This window comes from Dioscorea cayenensis, chromosome 5 (assembly GCF_009730915.1).
Source record: "Dioscorea cayenensis subsp. rotundata cultivar TDr96_F1 chromosome 5, TDr96_F1_v2_PseudoChromosome.rev07_lg8_w22 25.fasta, whole genome shotgun sequence".
Lineage (NCBI taxonomy): Eukaryota > Viridiplantae > Streptophyta > Magnoliopsida > Dioscoreales > Dioscoreaceae > Dioscorea > Dioscorea cayenensis.
The window spans coordinates 26,715,811-26,733,213 of record NC_052475.1 but is presented as its reverse complement, the minus strand read 5'-3'; the positions used below and the strand labels follow the sequence as shown (position 1 = coordinate 26,733,213).

Here is a 17,403-nt window from a genome sequence, read left to right as displayed (position 1 = left end):
TCACATACTCGCTCCGTTACTTGTCATGTTTTAGAGCTCTTCTATTTTTCTTTTTTTATTTGACACATTAAAAATTTTATGTAGTATTAAATATTTTTTTTTCTAAATTTATCTCTTAATTTAATGTAATTGTATACTTTTTAATAACTCATAATCAACTAAGCATTATAAATTTATAGTTTTACCAGTGGGGTTTTAAATTGGAGGTAGTTTTGAAAAACGATGGAATTTTTATAAAATATTGGTAACCAACTAATTTTAATTATTATTTTTTTAATTAGTGTAAATTAGGTAAATATGAAAACTAAAAAATAACTGAAGTATTGAATAATAATTTCATTTCCATTATATTTAGGGAAAATTACTGTTTACCCCTCGATAATTTCAAAACTTCCCAAACAGCCCCTGTGAGTTTTGCATACCTCAGACAACCCTTCCTTTATTGTTTCACTTCCTTTTTACCCCTGCATTATGAAATTCCATCATTGCCCTTAAACCTTTTTGCATACATTTTTTTCATTCTTTTTTGCATTCCTTTTTTGCATGTACTCATTTCTTAAACAGAGAGCTCATTTTTTTAAACATAGAACTCATTTCTTAAAAGCAGAGTTCATTTCTTAAACGAAAAACTCATTTCTTAAACAGAAACCTCATTTTTAAACATAAAACTCATTTTTTTAAACAAAAAAACATTAATATTTAAAACGGAAAAAACAAATATTTACATGATAAATTAATCCTGGATATAAAACCAATTAATCTTGGCCACTCGTACATATTTAAATAGAAAAAACGATATTTAAACACTTTTTTAAACGTAAACGCAATATATTAAACGGAAACATCGATAGTTAAACAAAGACAAACAAGCATATAAACGAGAACTCATTTCTTAAGCAGAGCTTATTTGTTAAACAAAGACCCTCATTTTTAAACGAAACCCTCATCGAGTAGGGACATCGAGTATCTCATCGTCACCGATCTCGCGTGAACGCCTGAGGCCGAGCTCCGGATTCGGGCGAGCGATCTCGAAGGTGGCATGCTCGTATGGGCTCTTAAAGGAGAAATCTTTATCAGGGCGTTGGCGATCCGGCTGGCGACGCTCCTCGGCGATCGGAGTGGTGAGGTCTTCGATGGCGACGCTCGGATAAGACGAGGTGAACTGAACGGAACCATTCTCGATCGCGGAGACCGCAACATGGATAGCAATAGGGTTAGGGTTAGGGGATCATTCCGGGTTTCGATCCATGGCGCCTAAGTCGCGTGACGGAACGGAGGGAGGAAGCGGTGCCGATGAGGGTTCGATCTCGCCGTCTTCGCCTTCATCTTCATCGCTCTTCCCCTGCCGTCGACCTCATCTCTTTTCATCTTCTTCGTCACGTCGACCTCGGGGAAGACCGCATGCTCCTCGTCGTCGAGCGAAGGCATCGAAGGTTGCACTCGTACATATTTAAATAGAAACAACGATATTTAAGCACGCTTTTTAAACGTAAACGCAATATATTAAAACGTAAACATCGATAGTTAAACAAAGACAAACAAGCATATAAACAGAGAACTCATTTCTTAAACGAGAACTCATTTCTTAAACAGAGAGCTTATTTTTTTAAACGGATACCTCATCGAGTAGGGACATCGAGTATCTCATCGTCGCCGATCTCGCGCGAACGCTGAGTCGCCGAGCTCCGGATCCGGGCGAGCGATCTCGAAGGTAGCCTCGCTCATGTGGGGTCTTAAAGGAGAAATCTTTATCGGCGTTGGCGATCCGGTTGGCGATGTTCCTCGGCGGTCGGAGTGGTGAGGTCTTCGGCGACGCTCGGATAAGACGGGTCGAACTCGAATCGGAACCATTCTCGATCGCGGAGACCGCAGTACATGGATAGCAATAGGGTTAGGGTTAGGGATCATTCCGGGTTTTGGATCCATGGGCGCCTAAGTCGGTGACGGAACGGAGGGAGGAAGCTGGCCACGATGAGGGTTCGATCTCGCCGTCTTCGCTCTTCATCTTCATCGCCTTCCCCGTCGTCGACCTCATCTCTTTCATCTTCTTCGCCGCTGACCTCGGGGAAGACCGCATGCTCCCTCGTCGTCGAGCGAAGGCATCGAAAGGTTGCACCTTTTCCTCTGAACATGAAATCCCATTTTTCATGCAACGCTGATCGTGATTGTGAGCCGCATGCTTTTGTCTCACCTGGCCCAGATCAACCGCAGATAAAGAGATTTTTGGGGGTGATAAATACATCACAAAAAAACTTATTTCTTAAACGAGACCTCATTTTTTTTAAACAAAACCCCTCATTTCTTAAACAGAAAACTCATTTCTTAAACAGAGACCTCATTTTTTTAAACAGAAACCTCATTTCTTAAACAGAAAACTCAATTTTTTAAACAAAAAACTCATTTTTTTAAACAAAAAACTCATTTTTTTAAACAAAAAACTCATTTTTTTAAACAGGAAACTCATTTTTTAAACAGAACCTCATACCTCATATTTTAAATAGAAACTCATTGTACCCAAGGGCATTATAGTCAAACCCTGTCACACTTGCCATAACTTCCCACGCATGAGGACAATTTCAGTCCAAAAATTCCAAATTAACTCTATCAATCACTATTGAGATGTTTGGGGGTTTAAAAAAATCATCAGTATTCAAAAGGGAAGGGGTTTTTGAGGAGTCAGAAAACTAGGTGTTTTTAGCAATATCGCAAACTTACGAGGTGTTTTTGGCAATTTCCACTATAATAATAATAATAATAAAAAAAAAATATATATAAATTAAAACTAGATCAAAAGGAGGACGTGTGGAGAAAGAGGCAAAAAAAAGATACCTTGCTTTCAAAATTTAAATTATTATTAAAAAAAATTTTATATAGGTACTATTTGTCAAGCTTAGGGGTAGCCAGCTTTGACTGCAATGGCGAGGATGGCGGTGACGGTGACCGCAGCGATCCTGGCGGTGATCTTATCCGCTGTTTCATCTCCGATGACGGTGGTGGCGGACAACAGCACGCCGCCGCCCTACGTTAATCACACTGTCGGCGGAGCCGCCGGCTGGATCTTCAATGTCTCTTCTAATATCTCGGCGGTCAATTTCTCGGATTGGGCTAAATCGCAATCCTTCTTTCTCGGCGATTATCTCAGTATGGATCCATCTCTTCTTTTCCTTATTATTATTATTATTATTTTGCTATAATTTGACAGAAAAGATCTAAAGATCTCACCAAGTATCTTTTATTTTTCTCATAAAAATCACATTTTTATTAATTTTCAGCAATAAAGGTTGTAACTTTGGTAAAGTTTCTTCAGTCTTTGTTGATCCATTATCTGTTTTACTCTCATTTAAGTCCAACCACACGGAAATTTTTCTCATAAAAATCAAATTTTTATTTTTATTTTTTTCTCAATAAAAAAAATTGAAACTTTCCCAATTTCTCCAGTCTTCAAGACCGGCACGGCATTGCCCGTGATTCAAACGTACAACGTCACCACCTACGCACGATGCAACGCCGACGACGACAACGGCAATGAGACTTACGTGTACGATGGGAGCGCGTCAGATGCCTCGCCGGCGGTGATCCCAGTTCCACTCACCGTTGAGGGTGATAACTATTACTTCTCCGGTGCAGGGGATGATAGGTTCCAGTGCTCCCATGGCATGCGTTTCCATATCGTGGTCCAGCACGGACGTGGCCTCCCGCCTTCGCTCAGCCAGCCTCCGCCGCCGCCGTACACTGAGCCACCATCTCCGCCGGTAACTCCGGCGCCGCCCGGGGCTGGGACGGGGCAAGAGGAGTCGTTTTATAACGGGGGTGGGAGAAGAGGGGTTGGAGTTTGGGTGAAGTTTTCGGGTTTCTTTTTTGGTGTACTTCTTTTAATGGTCTAGTAATTTTTAGAAGCGGTGCTTTTGTTTTTTGTTTTAAATTTTTAATAAACCTCATATTTATATTGAGATTTTTCGTTTTAAAGTATTATTGTCATTGTCAACAATTGAATAACCAATTATATAATTAAAAAAATAAATAAAAGTTTCAAATTCTTTCTCGGATAATATTGTTTATATACAGTTTATACATGATATACCTGATCAATATTATTTATCAATATTATTCACATGCTGGGTCTCCTATGGAAAATAATAGTTTCATTCTTTTATGTTATAAGACAAAAAGATTTTTCTAAAAAGTCAGTAAACTAATATATCTTTTGACAATTCTTTCGCCGTCCAGCTTGTTTCATTTTCTCTTTCTTCCTGTCTTGCTTTTACTCACTGTTTTACTCTAGTGGGGATTTCAGTATGTTATTTACTTTTAGTCTTTTTTTTGTTCGCGGCTTTTTTTCTCATTGACTCTCTGCTCTTCTTTTTTTAATAAATTGGTGGTTTATCCACTTTATTCAAAAAAAAAAAATATTATTGTTATTATTATTATTAGAATGTTAAAGTATGGAAAATAAACCCGCTTATTACAACTAATTTTTCGCCACTTGTTTGGAGAGTCTGTTTTCATTCATTTCAATAGTATAATTAAAACACCAGGAAGGTATATTATTAGTAATGTAGATAAGCCACTACACTCATGTACATCCCACACATTAAATTTTTTTAACCATGTCAATAAAAAAAAAATGAGAATCTTCAACTTTTCACATCCGATTCAAATGAGAGACAATGACACTAATATCCGGCTATTGCATTAGTGGAAACTAAATATCATTAAAATTTAAAATGTTGTCATTCAAAGAAATTACATGCACTGGTGCAACCCTGCACCTGCTTGCATAATGATAATATAACCTGAAACTTTGACACATAAAATCTATATATATAGGGAAATAGCCATTTATCAAATAATATAAGAAATAAAATTTTATAAAATTTAAAATCCACCATCTCATTTTTTTCTAATTCTTAAATTAAAAGGTCTTAATTATTCAACTCTAACATCTGCTCAATATATCCAACAATATAAAAAATTAATCAATGCACAAGTTCTATGATTATATGAACAGAGTAGTAAAAGTCCCAATTAGATTTACATATTTGCATGCGTGCGTACGTGCATGCATGCACATACAACCCCATTAGAGTTAAACATAGAACTTCTTACACAATGTTTAGAGTTTTATCATAATTATTTTCAAAGAAATAAAAAAAGAAGAAGAATCGTAATTAATTACTAATTAAGTTTAAAGTGATCTATAGATTTGCAATTGCTGGAGAATTTGTTCAAAGTTGTCACTGGATTTCTGAATGGGATGTGTGTGCACTCCTTCATAAGTGGTGACCACCACTCCTTCATCTTCTGTTAAACGTTGCACTTGCTTCTTTACACTGCAACCTCCATGTGTGCACCTGTAATAATTTCTGCAATATTCCAACATATTGCATCAGTGACATCAATATCATTCATTATATATATATATATATATATATATAAAAAAGACTGATTAAGTTAGAGTTCTTAATTAATGACACTTTGATGATAGCTAGCTTTGTGTTATATATGCATTCTATGCATGGGGGATTGGTGAAGATAATGTAAGTATGAGTTAATCATTTAATTACTTAACCACTATAACTAGATCTCAACATTTGATGTGATTTAATTAAGAACTCATTTTTAATAATTAACTCTAGTACTGATGGCTACTAGATGAATATTCATTATCATATTAGTGTCTTGGCTTAGAAATATACTGTTGATGTACAAGTCCATGTATGTAGGACCTCTGAGACACAAAAAGTAGGTACAGAGTCCCCAGTAAATGCACCTCCCAGTGCACAAGTGCTGCAAGTTCGACCGCAAATTGAACTCGAGGGAGGGATGTTGGAAATATAATCTACATCGGTCTGTGAATAGAATCAGTAATCGGGTTTATATATAAGATATAGGCGTTGAGCACTCAAGTCTTGAGACTTTTTGGTGTAAGCACCCCCAAGTTCACATATAGATCTATATAAGCCCTACATGTACTCAAAAATATAAAAATCTAATGTTTGAATCAAAATCAAAGAGATATAGTTTTATATCAACCTAGAATGTTAATTATGGTAACATGATTTTACATATTAAATTAATTCATATTTATGATTAATATATATAATTATACAATTAATTATTCTCATTATGTGTTAAGGAGACTGTGCTACGCAAGTAGTAGAACCGTTTTCTTATCAAAAAATTGAGTTGTACTTATACCAAAATATTTGGTTGCTAAATCCGCAAAAAGAGTTTTTATCTAGTTTAAAGTCAAAAGATAGTATTTGAGAAGCTAAAACTAAACCCTCCCACTCTATTCTTGAATTAACCTTCATTTTCATTGATGTCTATTTAACCATTTTAAAATTTTAAATTGATTTTTTTTTTTTTCTCTTTTCCAATGATGATTAATATACTCACTATTTATTTTATATACTCACTATTTTACCTTTTTAGAAAACTATAGTTTCATTGGTTAATTAACCTTCATAAGTTTTGAAGTCGGTTTAGCAAAAGAATTAATTAATGAGCTTAAAGAACTTTTTAAATTTTTGTATTTTTCATAAAAAAATTACTAAATGAACTAAATTAATACCTTCTACTTTCATCAACTAAAACCACATTATCTGCCTAAAACATAGGTCAAGGGATCTAATATCGAACATGCTTAATCAATTTATCCCTCTATATATATATAACCAACATGTAAGAACTTAATGCTAAACTCTTAATATAGACCTATACTAATGCTAGTCTTTCCTCCTATAATTTTAATGTAAGTGGTAGAGTTATCATATATGTCATTTATTAAGCATATGTATATAGTAATAATCTCTTTCTTTTCTAAAACCCACCAAAGGACTTCTCTAACCACCCATATTTATATGATTTTCATAGACCAATAATGATCACATGATTCACATGCCATTTTTTTTTTTCTATCCCTACACTTCTTTATCGATTGTTTTAATATATAAATTAATTCCATAGTTGACATTCTTGAACTAAAATTAAATTGATTTAAAACACACTTATTTCATTTCTCAATATTTAGTCAATTACTCTTTTTCAAAGCTTTATAACATGAGTCATAAATTTAATTCCACGAATACCTATTACAATATTGAATATCATCTTTATTCTATAATTATAGATATGTATTGCAATATTGAATATCACCTTTATTTTTATAGATATGTAGTAAAATCACATGTTAAGAATTTCAAAAGATAAAAAGTAATATATTTATTATAATTGATTGATGATTTCAATCTAGAAATTTTCAATGAAAATTCATGCAGGATGAATAAGATTGGCAAAGAAAAAAATTATTTAAAAAATGTTAGAGGTTTAGTTGTCATCATTAGCAATATTAATTTAATTTAATTATCAGTTTTTTTTCCCAAATCAAGTAAAAATATATACATGGGCTAGCTTTTTATTATTAATAATATGTTTTACTTTAAATTTACATACAAAAAAACTAAACAATAGTTGGATCCAATAAACAAATGAAGTTATTTTCATATGTTTATCTATGAATTATTTGAGTTATTTAATTCTTAGTTTGTAGAGGTTTTAATTATCTATAGTTAATAAAAATTGTGCAGTGATTAATTATTAATTAATTTATAGATTTTTTTTAATTAGAAACTAAAAACAAACTACAAATTGACAATTAAGTATGATTTAAATACATGGTACATTTAAGAGAGTTGGACAACTTCGAATTTATTCCCTTTCCTACTTAATAGTTGATGGTCCAATTTATGACTTATCCACATTTTTTTGGAAAAAAAACATATAAATAAAAAACTTTTAATATAATTTATCCCCAAGTTTCCATTTGTTGAAAGCCCTTCAAAACAAGCAAAACTTCCTATATGATCATTGATTCATTATAGTTCACAATGGTGAATGGCAATATATTTCTAGATTAATCTCATTAAAGAAAAATACAATAAGCAAATCATTAAATCTAAACCTCTTAAAAAAAAAATTGTAATGTATATTTGTAGTTCACTTGTCTTAAAAACCTCAGTTTGTTTTTTTAGATGTTATTTTTCTTTATACGTCTGTCTTTGTCTACTTCTTTTTCTTTCTTTTATTAAAGTTGTGGTTTATTTATTTTATTAAAAAACACTCAAGTAAAGCAAAGCCATGAAATACTATGGAGTCATGCATTCAAGTAGTCCAAAGATGTTTTTAGATCGAAGAAAGAATTAAGACACATAAATGAAAATAATTAAAAAAAAAAATAAAGAGAAACTGTTTCTACTGTTTATGATAACTCGAAATCAAAGTGGTCTTGATAACTCATTCATCATTTCCATCTCGTCATAAGACTCATAACTTTCTTTTATAAGTACATGTTGTTACAAACGCATGCATCTGTACTTCAACCTTAAAACAAAGATTCATAGATCGAACCCAATCACGAGTCTAATATTTTTGGTCAACTTTGACCATTATACACGCATGAATAATATGCTAACTTCTCACAGTTTGGGGAAGCATCCATGCATGCATGTTTTCTTGTTGTTGCTGTTGTTGTTGTTGTTGTTGTTGTTGTTGTGAAACTTCATCATTATCATCATCATATATAAGCTAGAATGAAACCTATATAGTGGGAATTTAATTATCTTTAATTAACTCTCTATATATCATCTATCTGCAGAGATTGGTTGAAATTAACATATAAGCTAGGCATGTCATTCTGAAGGCCTTACGCCAAAGTTAATGGATGATATGACAACAACAGTGGCGCATAAGAGCATCAAATATATGGTGGGGTACGTGATCACACTTACATGATTCCTTGTACTAATTAAGATCAGTAAAAGTACTAATTAACCAACCATGCAAAATAGATATATATATATATATATATATATATATATATATATCAGCAAATTACGTGATCACCTTGGAAACCTGTTGTTCTTCACAGCCTTTTGTCCATACTTCCTCCACCGATATCCGTCATCGAGTATATCGACTTGGCTTCTTGTTCGAAAGGCGTACCGATGACTCCTCTCCTTCTTCTCTATCCCCTTCTTCTTATTATTCTTCTTCTCCTGCAACTCCTCTCCATGCTCACCATAACTAGTGCTTTGTATCTGATTAAAGAGTTGGGAGTTGCTAACCATGTTTGGTGTGTAGTGATGAGGAAGAAGATGGTTGTGTGTGTTGTTCTAGTACTAATGGGAAATTCTCCATGATCAAAAGATACAACGAAAGAGAGAAAGAAAGAGAGAAAAAGGAAGGGAAGGAGAGGATGCATGTGTGGAAATGTAAGAAGGGTTAGTGAAGTCTTTGTCTTTGTGGAATGGAAAGTTTGAAGAGGAGGCGGCTACAAAACAAATGTTAATTATGAGTCTTAATTATGAGATTATTGCTAATTATCTCTTGGAAAAAAATTAAAAAGAACACTAATACTGGCTTCTCTTTTACATAAACTAAAAGTTTCGTTAACTTGGGTTAAAGGTAATTCAAAAGAGTGATGTTATATTTAATGAAGAAGCTTTTTTGAAAAATTCTTCTAAATGGCGTAAATGTCTTGTTAGCGTCCACATCAGTATTTCCTTTTAGATTTTTTTTTATTTATTTTTTAACTCTTATTCTCTCCCCAACTTTGTTAATTCTTTATCACTTCCACATTTATTTCAGTAGCACCCCATATCATCATTTGTGATTAGTGATTACTTACCAAATAATCTTGATTTTAAGTTAATTGTGTAATTTTCAAATGGGAAATTAAGATTTTTTTTATTTACTCAAAAAATAATTTAAAATTATACATTACATGATGTAATGAATAAAAATATGAACAAAATATGATTATAAAGAAAAAGGAATAAAAGCATCAAATGCAAGCATAATAAAAATTGGGAAAAAAAAAAAGATTTTAATATTCGATCTCCTTTCTCCAACATAAGTTAAAATGAGGATTCAAACATTGTTTGAAGAATATTTGGTATTTGAAATAGTATGTTACAACTAAATACTTTATAACAAGTATACGAATTTGTTCTAAATATATAATTTAAAAATTTTGAAATGATAACTTGTAAAATTTGTCTAATTGTTGTTTGAAATAAATTCAATTTGTCCATGTTGAAAGATACATCTTATATTGACTAATTTTAGAAACGAACAAACATATAAATGAATCATGACTAAAATGTTAATTTTTAATTTACTTTTTACTTTTTTTTTCAAGAAAATAGAATTGATTCTTAGAAACTAAATTTGCACATGGATTTATAATTCTGGTTTCATGACATGTACGTATAATAGTCTCCCAACATTTAAGAATGGTCTAATTTCTAAAGACTCAAATATTCTAATCTCATGTTATTGACCTTGGGCTCTTCTCACATTCTTATTTTGCATTTTCCAAAATAATTTTTTTTCTTTATTTTTCAAAAATAAAATTATTTCCTTAGTTACCAACTTAATCACGAAATGGATGGAAATTCCACTGTTGATAATTACAAAATCCCTGGACCACCAAGATGCATGCCAATTTGGCAGACTGGGACAATTACATTAAAATTCTTGAATGTAGTTAGAGGTCAATGTCTTCTAGAAGAATATGAGGATAATTATTCTTTTTTTTTAATTGAGACAATCATGTTTTTTAATTAATGGTTGAAAATAAATTGATTGTTTCATGGCAGAAGTTTACCTAAGAAACTTGGACCTCTAATATTTGATGATTCGGTAGTTCCATTCATGAATAATGTAACCATTGAACATTAAAAAAGTATAATAATCTAACAAATTTGAATATAATTAATATATACATATATTTATACATATATACCCCTTTTCTACATCGGTTTCATTGAAACCGTGTTTATTTTTGTCTCACTTTGTCTTATTAATTGCATTAATTATTATCCTTCTTTTGAATTGGACCGTGGTTAAAGGTTACTCATTCAAACAAGTTATGATGTAAAATTAACATAGTTCAGGGGTGTTAGTGCAAAAAGAAAAATCTCAATAAAAATTGAAATTTCTAAAATGACATGAAGAAAAACAACACACAAATACATCAGAATTTCAGCAAATTTAGGATCAAAGACATACACTGAAGCAATCTTCACCAATTTCCATATGAAAAAGGAGTAGTTCAAAACATAACTCATGTTTTACAATTCTACATTTATTATTTGATAAAGATTTCATGTTTATTCTGATATGCAGACATTTCTCAGAGGCTCAAAGGATTGACAGGACGGTGATTGATTCGATCACAGGAAAGATTTCATTCGAGGCCGGACCAACGATTGAGCTCCATCGACGAAGATAGAAGTGCCCGTCATGTAGCGGGAGTCATCACAGATCAAGTAGATCACTGTGGAAGCGAGGTCATTCTTCGGGTTGAGCCATCTTTGCAATGGCATTACATGTTCAGTGGACCTCTCGGCTTTGTCCCTTCCGATCGAAGTTGGATATGCATCGCCCAAGTGTAAGCCACGAGAGATTGAATTGACTCTGATGTTGTACTTCCCGATCTCCATTGCTGATATCTGTGCCGAATATAAAAGTATCAGCTATGAGAAATAAAGTTGTCTCGATGCTTGATTGAGTTGTTCGATGATAATAATCTCATGTATTACCCTCCCAGCAAAACAAGATCCACAAAAATGAATATCATACAGTCAGGAATTTATCTATGAATACTGGTCACTGATAATTCTTCCATAGAGATAGAGCATTGCTGCAAGCAATGAAATTTGGTTTGTATATTGTGTGATAGTGAATAATATGATCATCATAAGTAAACAGATTGAATTTTCTTCACATTGGCAGCTAAATTTATTTTGTTGGACGTGCAATATGTGTGTAATTTAAGTTCTAGCGTTTAGAACACATACTCGAGTTAGCTGTTCGACAGCAGCCATACATGAACCTGCGGCAGCCGCTCCTTGATATAATCCTCTTTCAGAACCTAAAATTGTGGTCAGGAAAACGATGGATCCTCCCAACTTGCTATCTCGCATTCGTTTAGCCACTGATTTCAATAGAAACCAGGGTGCCATATAATTAATTTTGACTGTTTTCTTGAATTCACGCTCAGTTAAAAGTAAAGGTTCACATATCTTTCCTGTTTGACAAAAGAACAGAAGGCAAAGATTCAGCGGGTATAATCAAATAATATAGATTTAGGCACTTTTTGCAATTCTAAGCATAAAAACGCATGCCAGTGCATAATAATCAACCCAAAATTCAGGACTCAAATACACCTATCTAAAAGAAGAGTGGCAATTGCACAGACATATATTTAAGGTGAATGCTAGAGCATAAAAAGATATAAATATGCACTTACATAATTATACATATCTTATCAGTCAAGGATGCTTAAGAAGTGAACTGCCAATTATTCAGATAAGTATGGAAACACATATATCAGAAACACAGAATATCATAAATGTATATGTATGATTCTTTGCAAGAACTACTAAATAGTTGATATGTACAAATAGGCCCATGAGAATTTCTGGAGTTCATAACAAATCTAAATTGAGGGGAATTGCTTTGAAATGCATGCAGATAGCAAAACTTTGGGAATTTTTATCATGGAGGAGCATTCAACTATTTAGGGCCAGGAAGACAGGACCCTAGATATCATATAATCCAGGAATGCATATAAGCAAAGTTGCAATCAAATAACACTGCTATACCGTGTTTGGTTATTACCTTCATAGAGATAGCAATTGACAAAAGCATCCAATGCTCCTAAAGCATTCCAGGCCTTGTCCACAGCTGCATCAAACACCGCTTCATCATCATCTTCGAAATTTAATCCTACCACTTCTATTGGTTCAATTTCCTTCAAAGAACTTGAGATTTCTGCCACCATGCTACGCAGGCAACTCTCATCACCCATCAAAACCAACCTATTCAGCATAATTTAAGCAAACTAATATTATAAATTATATTTCTGAACAAAATGAAAGAAAAGAAAGAAAACTCTTTAGTTATGGGCACATATCATTTCATTTCATTTGATTATCCATCTAAAAATTTTGTGATTCAACCAGACAAAAATGAAAAAGAATCCTTCTTGGTGAAACCATTATTTTCCTCTACCTCTCATCAATCCATAACATACTCCTCTTTTCCTCCCATCCAAAACAAAAACAACAACAACAGGAAAACCATGATTTTAACTTCAATTCAAGGGCAACAATTCTCCCCAAAGGAAGTCACAAAAATCATCAAAAAAGGTTTATAAGATTTTCCAATATCCCAATAATCTAAATCAACAATGCAATAATTTAATTTTCAGAAGCCAATCACAAATAACCCTTGAAAACCAACAAAGATTCCCCAAAAAATAATAAAAAAGAAGGCTTTAGAGAAGATAACCTGCATCCCCATTTGGCCAGATGAAAAACAATGCCCTTGGAGATCTCATCTCCATTAGAAGTTATCAGCACCCTCTTCTTCCCCAATCTCTCCATCTGCCCACACAAAATCAACACAAACTCCACAAACTCAATAAATAGAATCCAGAACCCTAAGTAACACCAAAATCTACCCAAAAAAATACTATAAAATAAAGAGAAAAAATCCAATTTTTCTCACTCACTCCTTTGGCAAGTCAAAGCAAAAGCAAATACCTACTTGCTCTTCTTGCGATGCATGCAAAAGATCGACGATTCAGCGGTCAGCACACAAGAATTTAGCACACAGAAATACAACAAGAAGATGATGAGACAGCAAGCGAAAATAGTTCGAAGAGATTGAAAAGGATTGAAATCGGTATAATCACCCAAATAGTACCCGATTAGTCTTTTTATTTTTGAAAAATGTCCCGCTTAGCTTTAAAAAAATCATTTCACAAATCGAGTCCCTCTACTTTTAGAAATGTGATGCAAATCTTTCACAGAGTAGAGGACCAAAAAGAGAGAAAAGTAGAGGGACCAACTAGGATATTATACTATTGAAATCAGAATGGCATGAATAAAGGGAACACAAAGCCTTAATAGACTTGATTCATGTGGACATATGTGATTTGGCTTCTAAAATACCATTGTTCAAAGTTGACTCTTTTTTATTTTAATTTTGGAAGAAATTATTTTATATAAAACTCTCCGTTTTAAATAATAATAAAAAAAATTATCTTAATTACCAAAGAATTCACAGTCTAATGGTATTATATATAATATTTGACCATTATCTATTATATTTCTTTTACTATTTGTTTTTGTTTTTTTATCCTTTGTATGTAAATACTTAAAAATTAAAGCACATATTTCAAAAGTATTATATATATATATAGATATTTTTGAACAATCTATATATAAGCACATTTATATGAGATTAATATAAAATTTTAAAAATATTTTTTAAGTCAAAAATTTATATTTTTAGATGAAAATTCTGAATTTATTTAAATAATTTCATTCAATAAAGTGAGATTATGCAGAGATAAAATGTCAGGCAATATGGGATAAGATAGATTTAAATATAGTAATTTTCTCTTAGAGTCCATAACTTATTCATATTAATTAAAAAAAAATATAAAAAAATAATATTAAAGCAATATTCTTTTCTATTCAAACTCTTTTTTATTCGTATTCAAAGTCATTAGCTTTGGAATTGATGAGTGTAAATGTTTTTTAAAATCCCTTCGACTTTTTAATGTTTTCAAAAATATCTTTATAATGAATTGCTTGAAAATAAATTTAATTATCATGTATTTTTAGAGTTACCAGTGCTATTAAATTTGTGTTTATTTTTTTAATCAAAGTTGTTATTTTCAGAATTGCTAGGTGTAATGCTCAAAAACTCTTGTTTATGTAATAATTAGTTTTGTGACTTAAGATATATGATAATAAAAAAAATAACATAAAAACATGTTATTTTTATCTTAAATTTCTTTCTTTTCGTTATGTGTATGGGTAGAACCGTAGTCCAACTACTGCATTAAAAATAAGCTAAACCCTCTACTTTTGATTTAGAAGGAAAATGAACTATGCCTTTATCATTGTAGGGGTAATAAACTAATAATTAATTAAACTCTACAAACTCAATTAATAGAATCTAGAACTCTACAGTCTACATAACTTCAAAATACACAAAAAAATCGAACTTTGCTTACTTACTCCATTTTCTGTCGATTAAAAAAATATTAAATTTAAAATAATAAAGAACTACCAAGTACCAACTTGATGATCCTGTGATGCATGCAAAGGATGAAGAGTCAAGACAAAAGAATTTATTAGCACACAAGAATTTAGCAGACAGAAAACACATCCCACAGAAAATTAAGATGATGAGACAATGGGCTAAAAAACATTTGAAGGGATTGAAAAGGATTGAAATCAGGATGTCATGAATCAATGGGAACATCATCATGCTTTCAGAGGCTTGATTCACGTGGTTGGGCATGTCCTTTGCTTCAAAAGTACCATTGATTAGAGATGATTTTTTATTTTATTTTTAAGTGAAAGTTATTTTTATGTAGACTCTAATTATCAAGGTACATATTTTTAGAAGAATGAAAAAAAGTTATAAATGAGAGATTTTTCCTTATTTTTTTTACAATAAATGTACACACATGTGAGATGAAAATTTATATATATTCTTTTAAATTGTGGGCTAATTCAATTGTAATTAACTTGTGGATTATTACACCGTAACTAATATATTTTTATATATTTATATGTTTTTAAATTTGGTGCGTGTCGCTTTTATCAAAAAAAAAAAAAAATTGATCAAAAATTTATATTTTTTAGGTGAATATTTTGAATTTATTTTGATAATTTTATTCAATGAAGTATGATTGAATAGATGGATGCCATAGGGGCTGTGAGCGTAGAGGGATTTATTATTATTATTATTATTATTATTATTATTATTATTATAACTTTGCATTAGGTATGAACATACATGCTGCATAAAACCCTTGCGTTACATGAGGCACTAACACATTGCTTGTCATTCTTTTAAAAAGATGAATAATAATTGTTCTTAATAGTGTATATCAAGCCAACTCATGCTCAAAATGTTCTTTATTCTTAAAAACTTTAACAGATAGAATCAATACTTCGGTAAACACCAGACGAAGGAAAAGAAGCGTGCATGGGGTTGTTCACCCATGTGTGGGTATAAACAATGAGGGGTTGAGAAAAACAACCATAATTAAATATTAGTATCCCACTAAATATATCATAGAAAAAAATTGTTTTATGAAAGCAATAGACTTTTATATAAAAATAATAAACTATTTGTTGGGCTTCAGTCCATTTGTGAGCTAGCAATAAAATTGGGCTTCAGCACATTACTTAAATTAAACAAAAAAAAAAAACTACATCAACTATGGAGCTACTTGATGGCAAAGTGACCATTTTACTAAGCTAATGAAAACCAAGTGAGAGAGTGAGGAAAAAAGAAACAAGAAAGAGGGTATGAAACTGAGAAGATGAAGAGAAGCAAGAAGGTTAGAGCAAGTAAGATGATCGGACGGCAAAATAGTACTGGATTTCGTGCCCAGATTTAGAGTGGTGAAACCTTGCTGCCAGCTCTCATAACCTACTTGATTTGATCTTTTTTTGATGTTATTATCATTATTATCCATCTTTGAGTAATGGTGTGTGTTGTTGAGAGTAAATTCTTGACTTGTTATGCTTTTTGTTATTAACCTCTAGTTGTATCTAGAGAAAACCCTCTTGTTATCTCATTGTTGATATAGTGAAATGGTTAAGAGGTTTTAGGAGTTCCGTGATTTTTCTCTTCAATGTTAAAGGGCTTTTCATGTTAAAATCATGTTGTTAGCTTGTTTTGCTGGTTTATATCACATTCTAACACTAAAGAGGGTTTGAAGTGTTTTTAGAGCTTTATTTGAAGGTTTAGGGAAACATACGTGCAAGCATACAAGCTCACAACCGTATATGAAGATGCATATCATGTCCAAAAAATTGTGTGGGGAAGTGTGTGCTCGCACAAGAAGCCACACAAGACATCTAGAGAATCATGAGGGCTAACTGGAATGCACCCGTATAGAAGATCATATATGTGAACAATATATATAAACAATGCTACTACAATATACATAGACATGAACTGTGAACATAAACTTCGTTGAAAAACTCAAACATCATTGTGGGTTCTCATTATTACAGTCATCCAATCCCCAACACTATTATATGTAAGTAATAAACAGTATGCATCAAAATTGCACAATAGTGTAAATGTTATGCATAAATTAAAAACTTAAGAGCAACATGGCATTAACACAGTTTTACAAATTCTAATCCTCGTTCTAATGTAACTATAAATATGACACCTCAAATCGAAATTCTCAATTAATCTTAAAATTGAAAGTTTCAACGGGAAAGTTACAATAATAATTCACATATCATAAATCTCGACCACTAAACCTATGTGGACATAAGGAAAATATTA

At 32.0% G+C, this 17,403-nt stretch overlaps 3 protein-coding genes across 4 annotated transcripts; 1 reads left to right on the top strand and 2 right to left on the bottom strand.

Moving 5' to 3' along the window:
* Positions 1-2,843: 2,843 nt before the first annotated feature.
* On the top strand, positions 2,844-4,021 carry LOC120261945 (early nodulin-like protein 1). The gene is made up of 2 exons (XM_039269964.1): positions 2,844-3,141; positions 3,439-4,021. Exons 1-2 carry the CDS (start codon positions 2,916-2,918, stop codon positions 3,882-3,884), a joined length of 672 nt encoding a protein of 223 aa, XP_039125898.1. The 5' UTR covers positions 2,844-2,915; the 3' UTR covers positions 3,885-4,021.
* Positions 4,022-5,185: 1,164 nt separating this feature from the next.
* Positions 5,186-9,276, bottom strand: LOC120260191 (probable WRKY transcription factor 75). Its single transcript, XM_039267630.1, has 2 exons — positions 8,905-9,276; positions 5,186-5,363 (listed from the first exon to the last, which is right to left on the bottom strand). Exons 1-2 carry the CDS (start codon positions 9,126-9,128, stop codon positions 5,186-5,188), a joined length of 402 nt encoding a protein of 133 aa, XP_039123564.1. The 5' UTR covers positions 9,129-9,276.
* Positions 9,277-11,036: 1,760 nt separating this feature from the next.
* On the bottom strand, positions 11,037-13,774 carry LOC120260324 (levodione reductase). Of its 2 annotated transcripts, none has more exons than XM_039267755.1 (5): positions 13,614-13,774; positions 13,360-13,454; positions 12,688-12,887; positions 11,865-12,094; positions 11,037-11,516 (listed from the first exon to the last, which is right to left on the bottom strand). In XM_039267755.1, exons 2-5 carry the CDS (start codon positions 13,452-13,454, stop codon positions 11,238-11,240), a joined length of 804 nt encoding a protein of 267 aa, XP_039123689.1. In that variant the 5' UTR covers positions 13,614-13,774; the 3' UTR covers positions 11,037-11,237. The 2 variants fall into 2 exon arrangements, with proteins under 2 accessions (XP_039123689.1, XP_039123690.1); XM_039267756.1 differs by having other exon boundaries at positions 13,618-13,773.
* Positions 13,775-17,403: the final 3,629 nt, after the last annotated feature.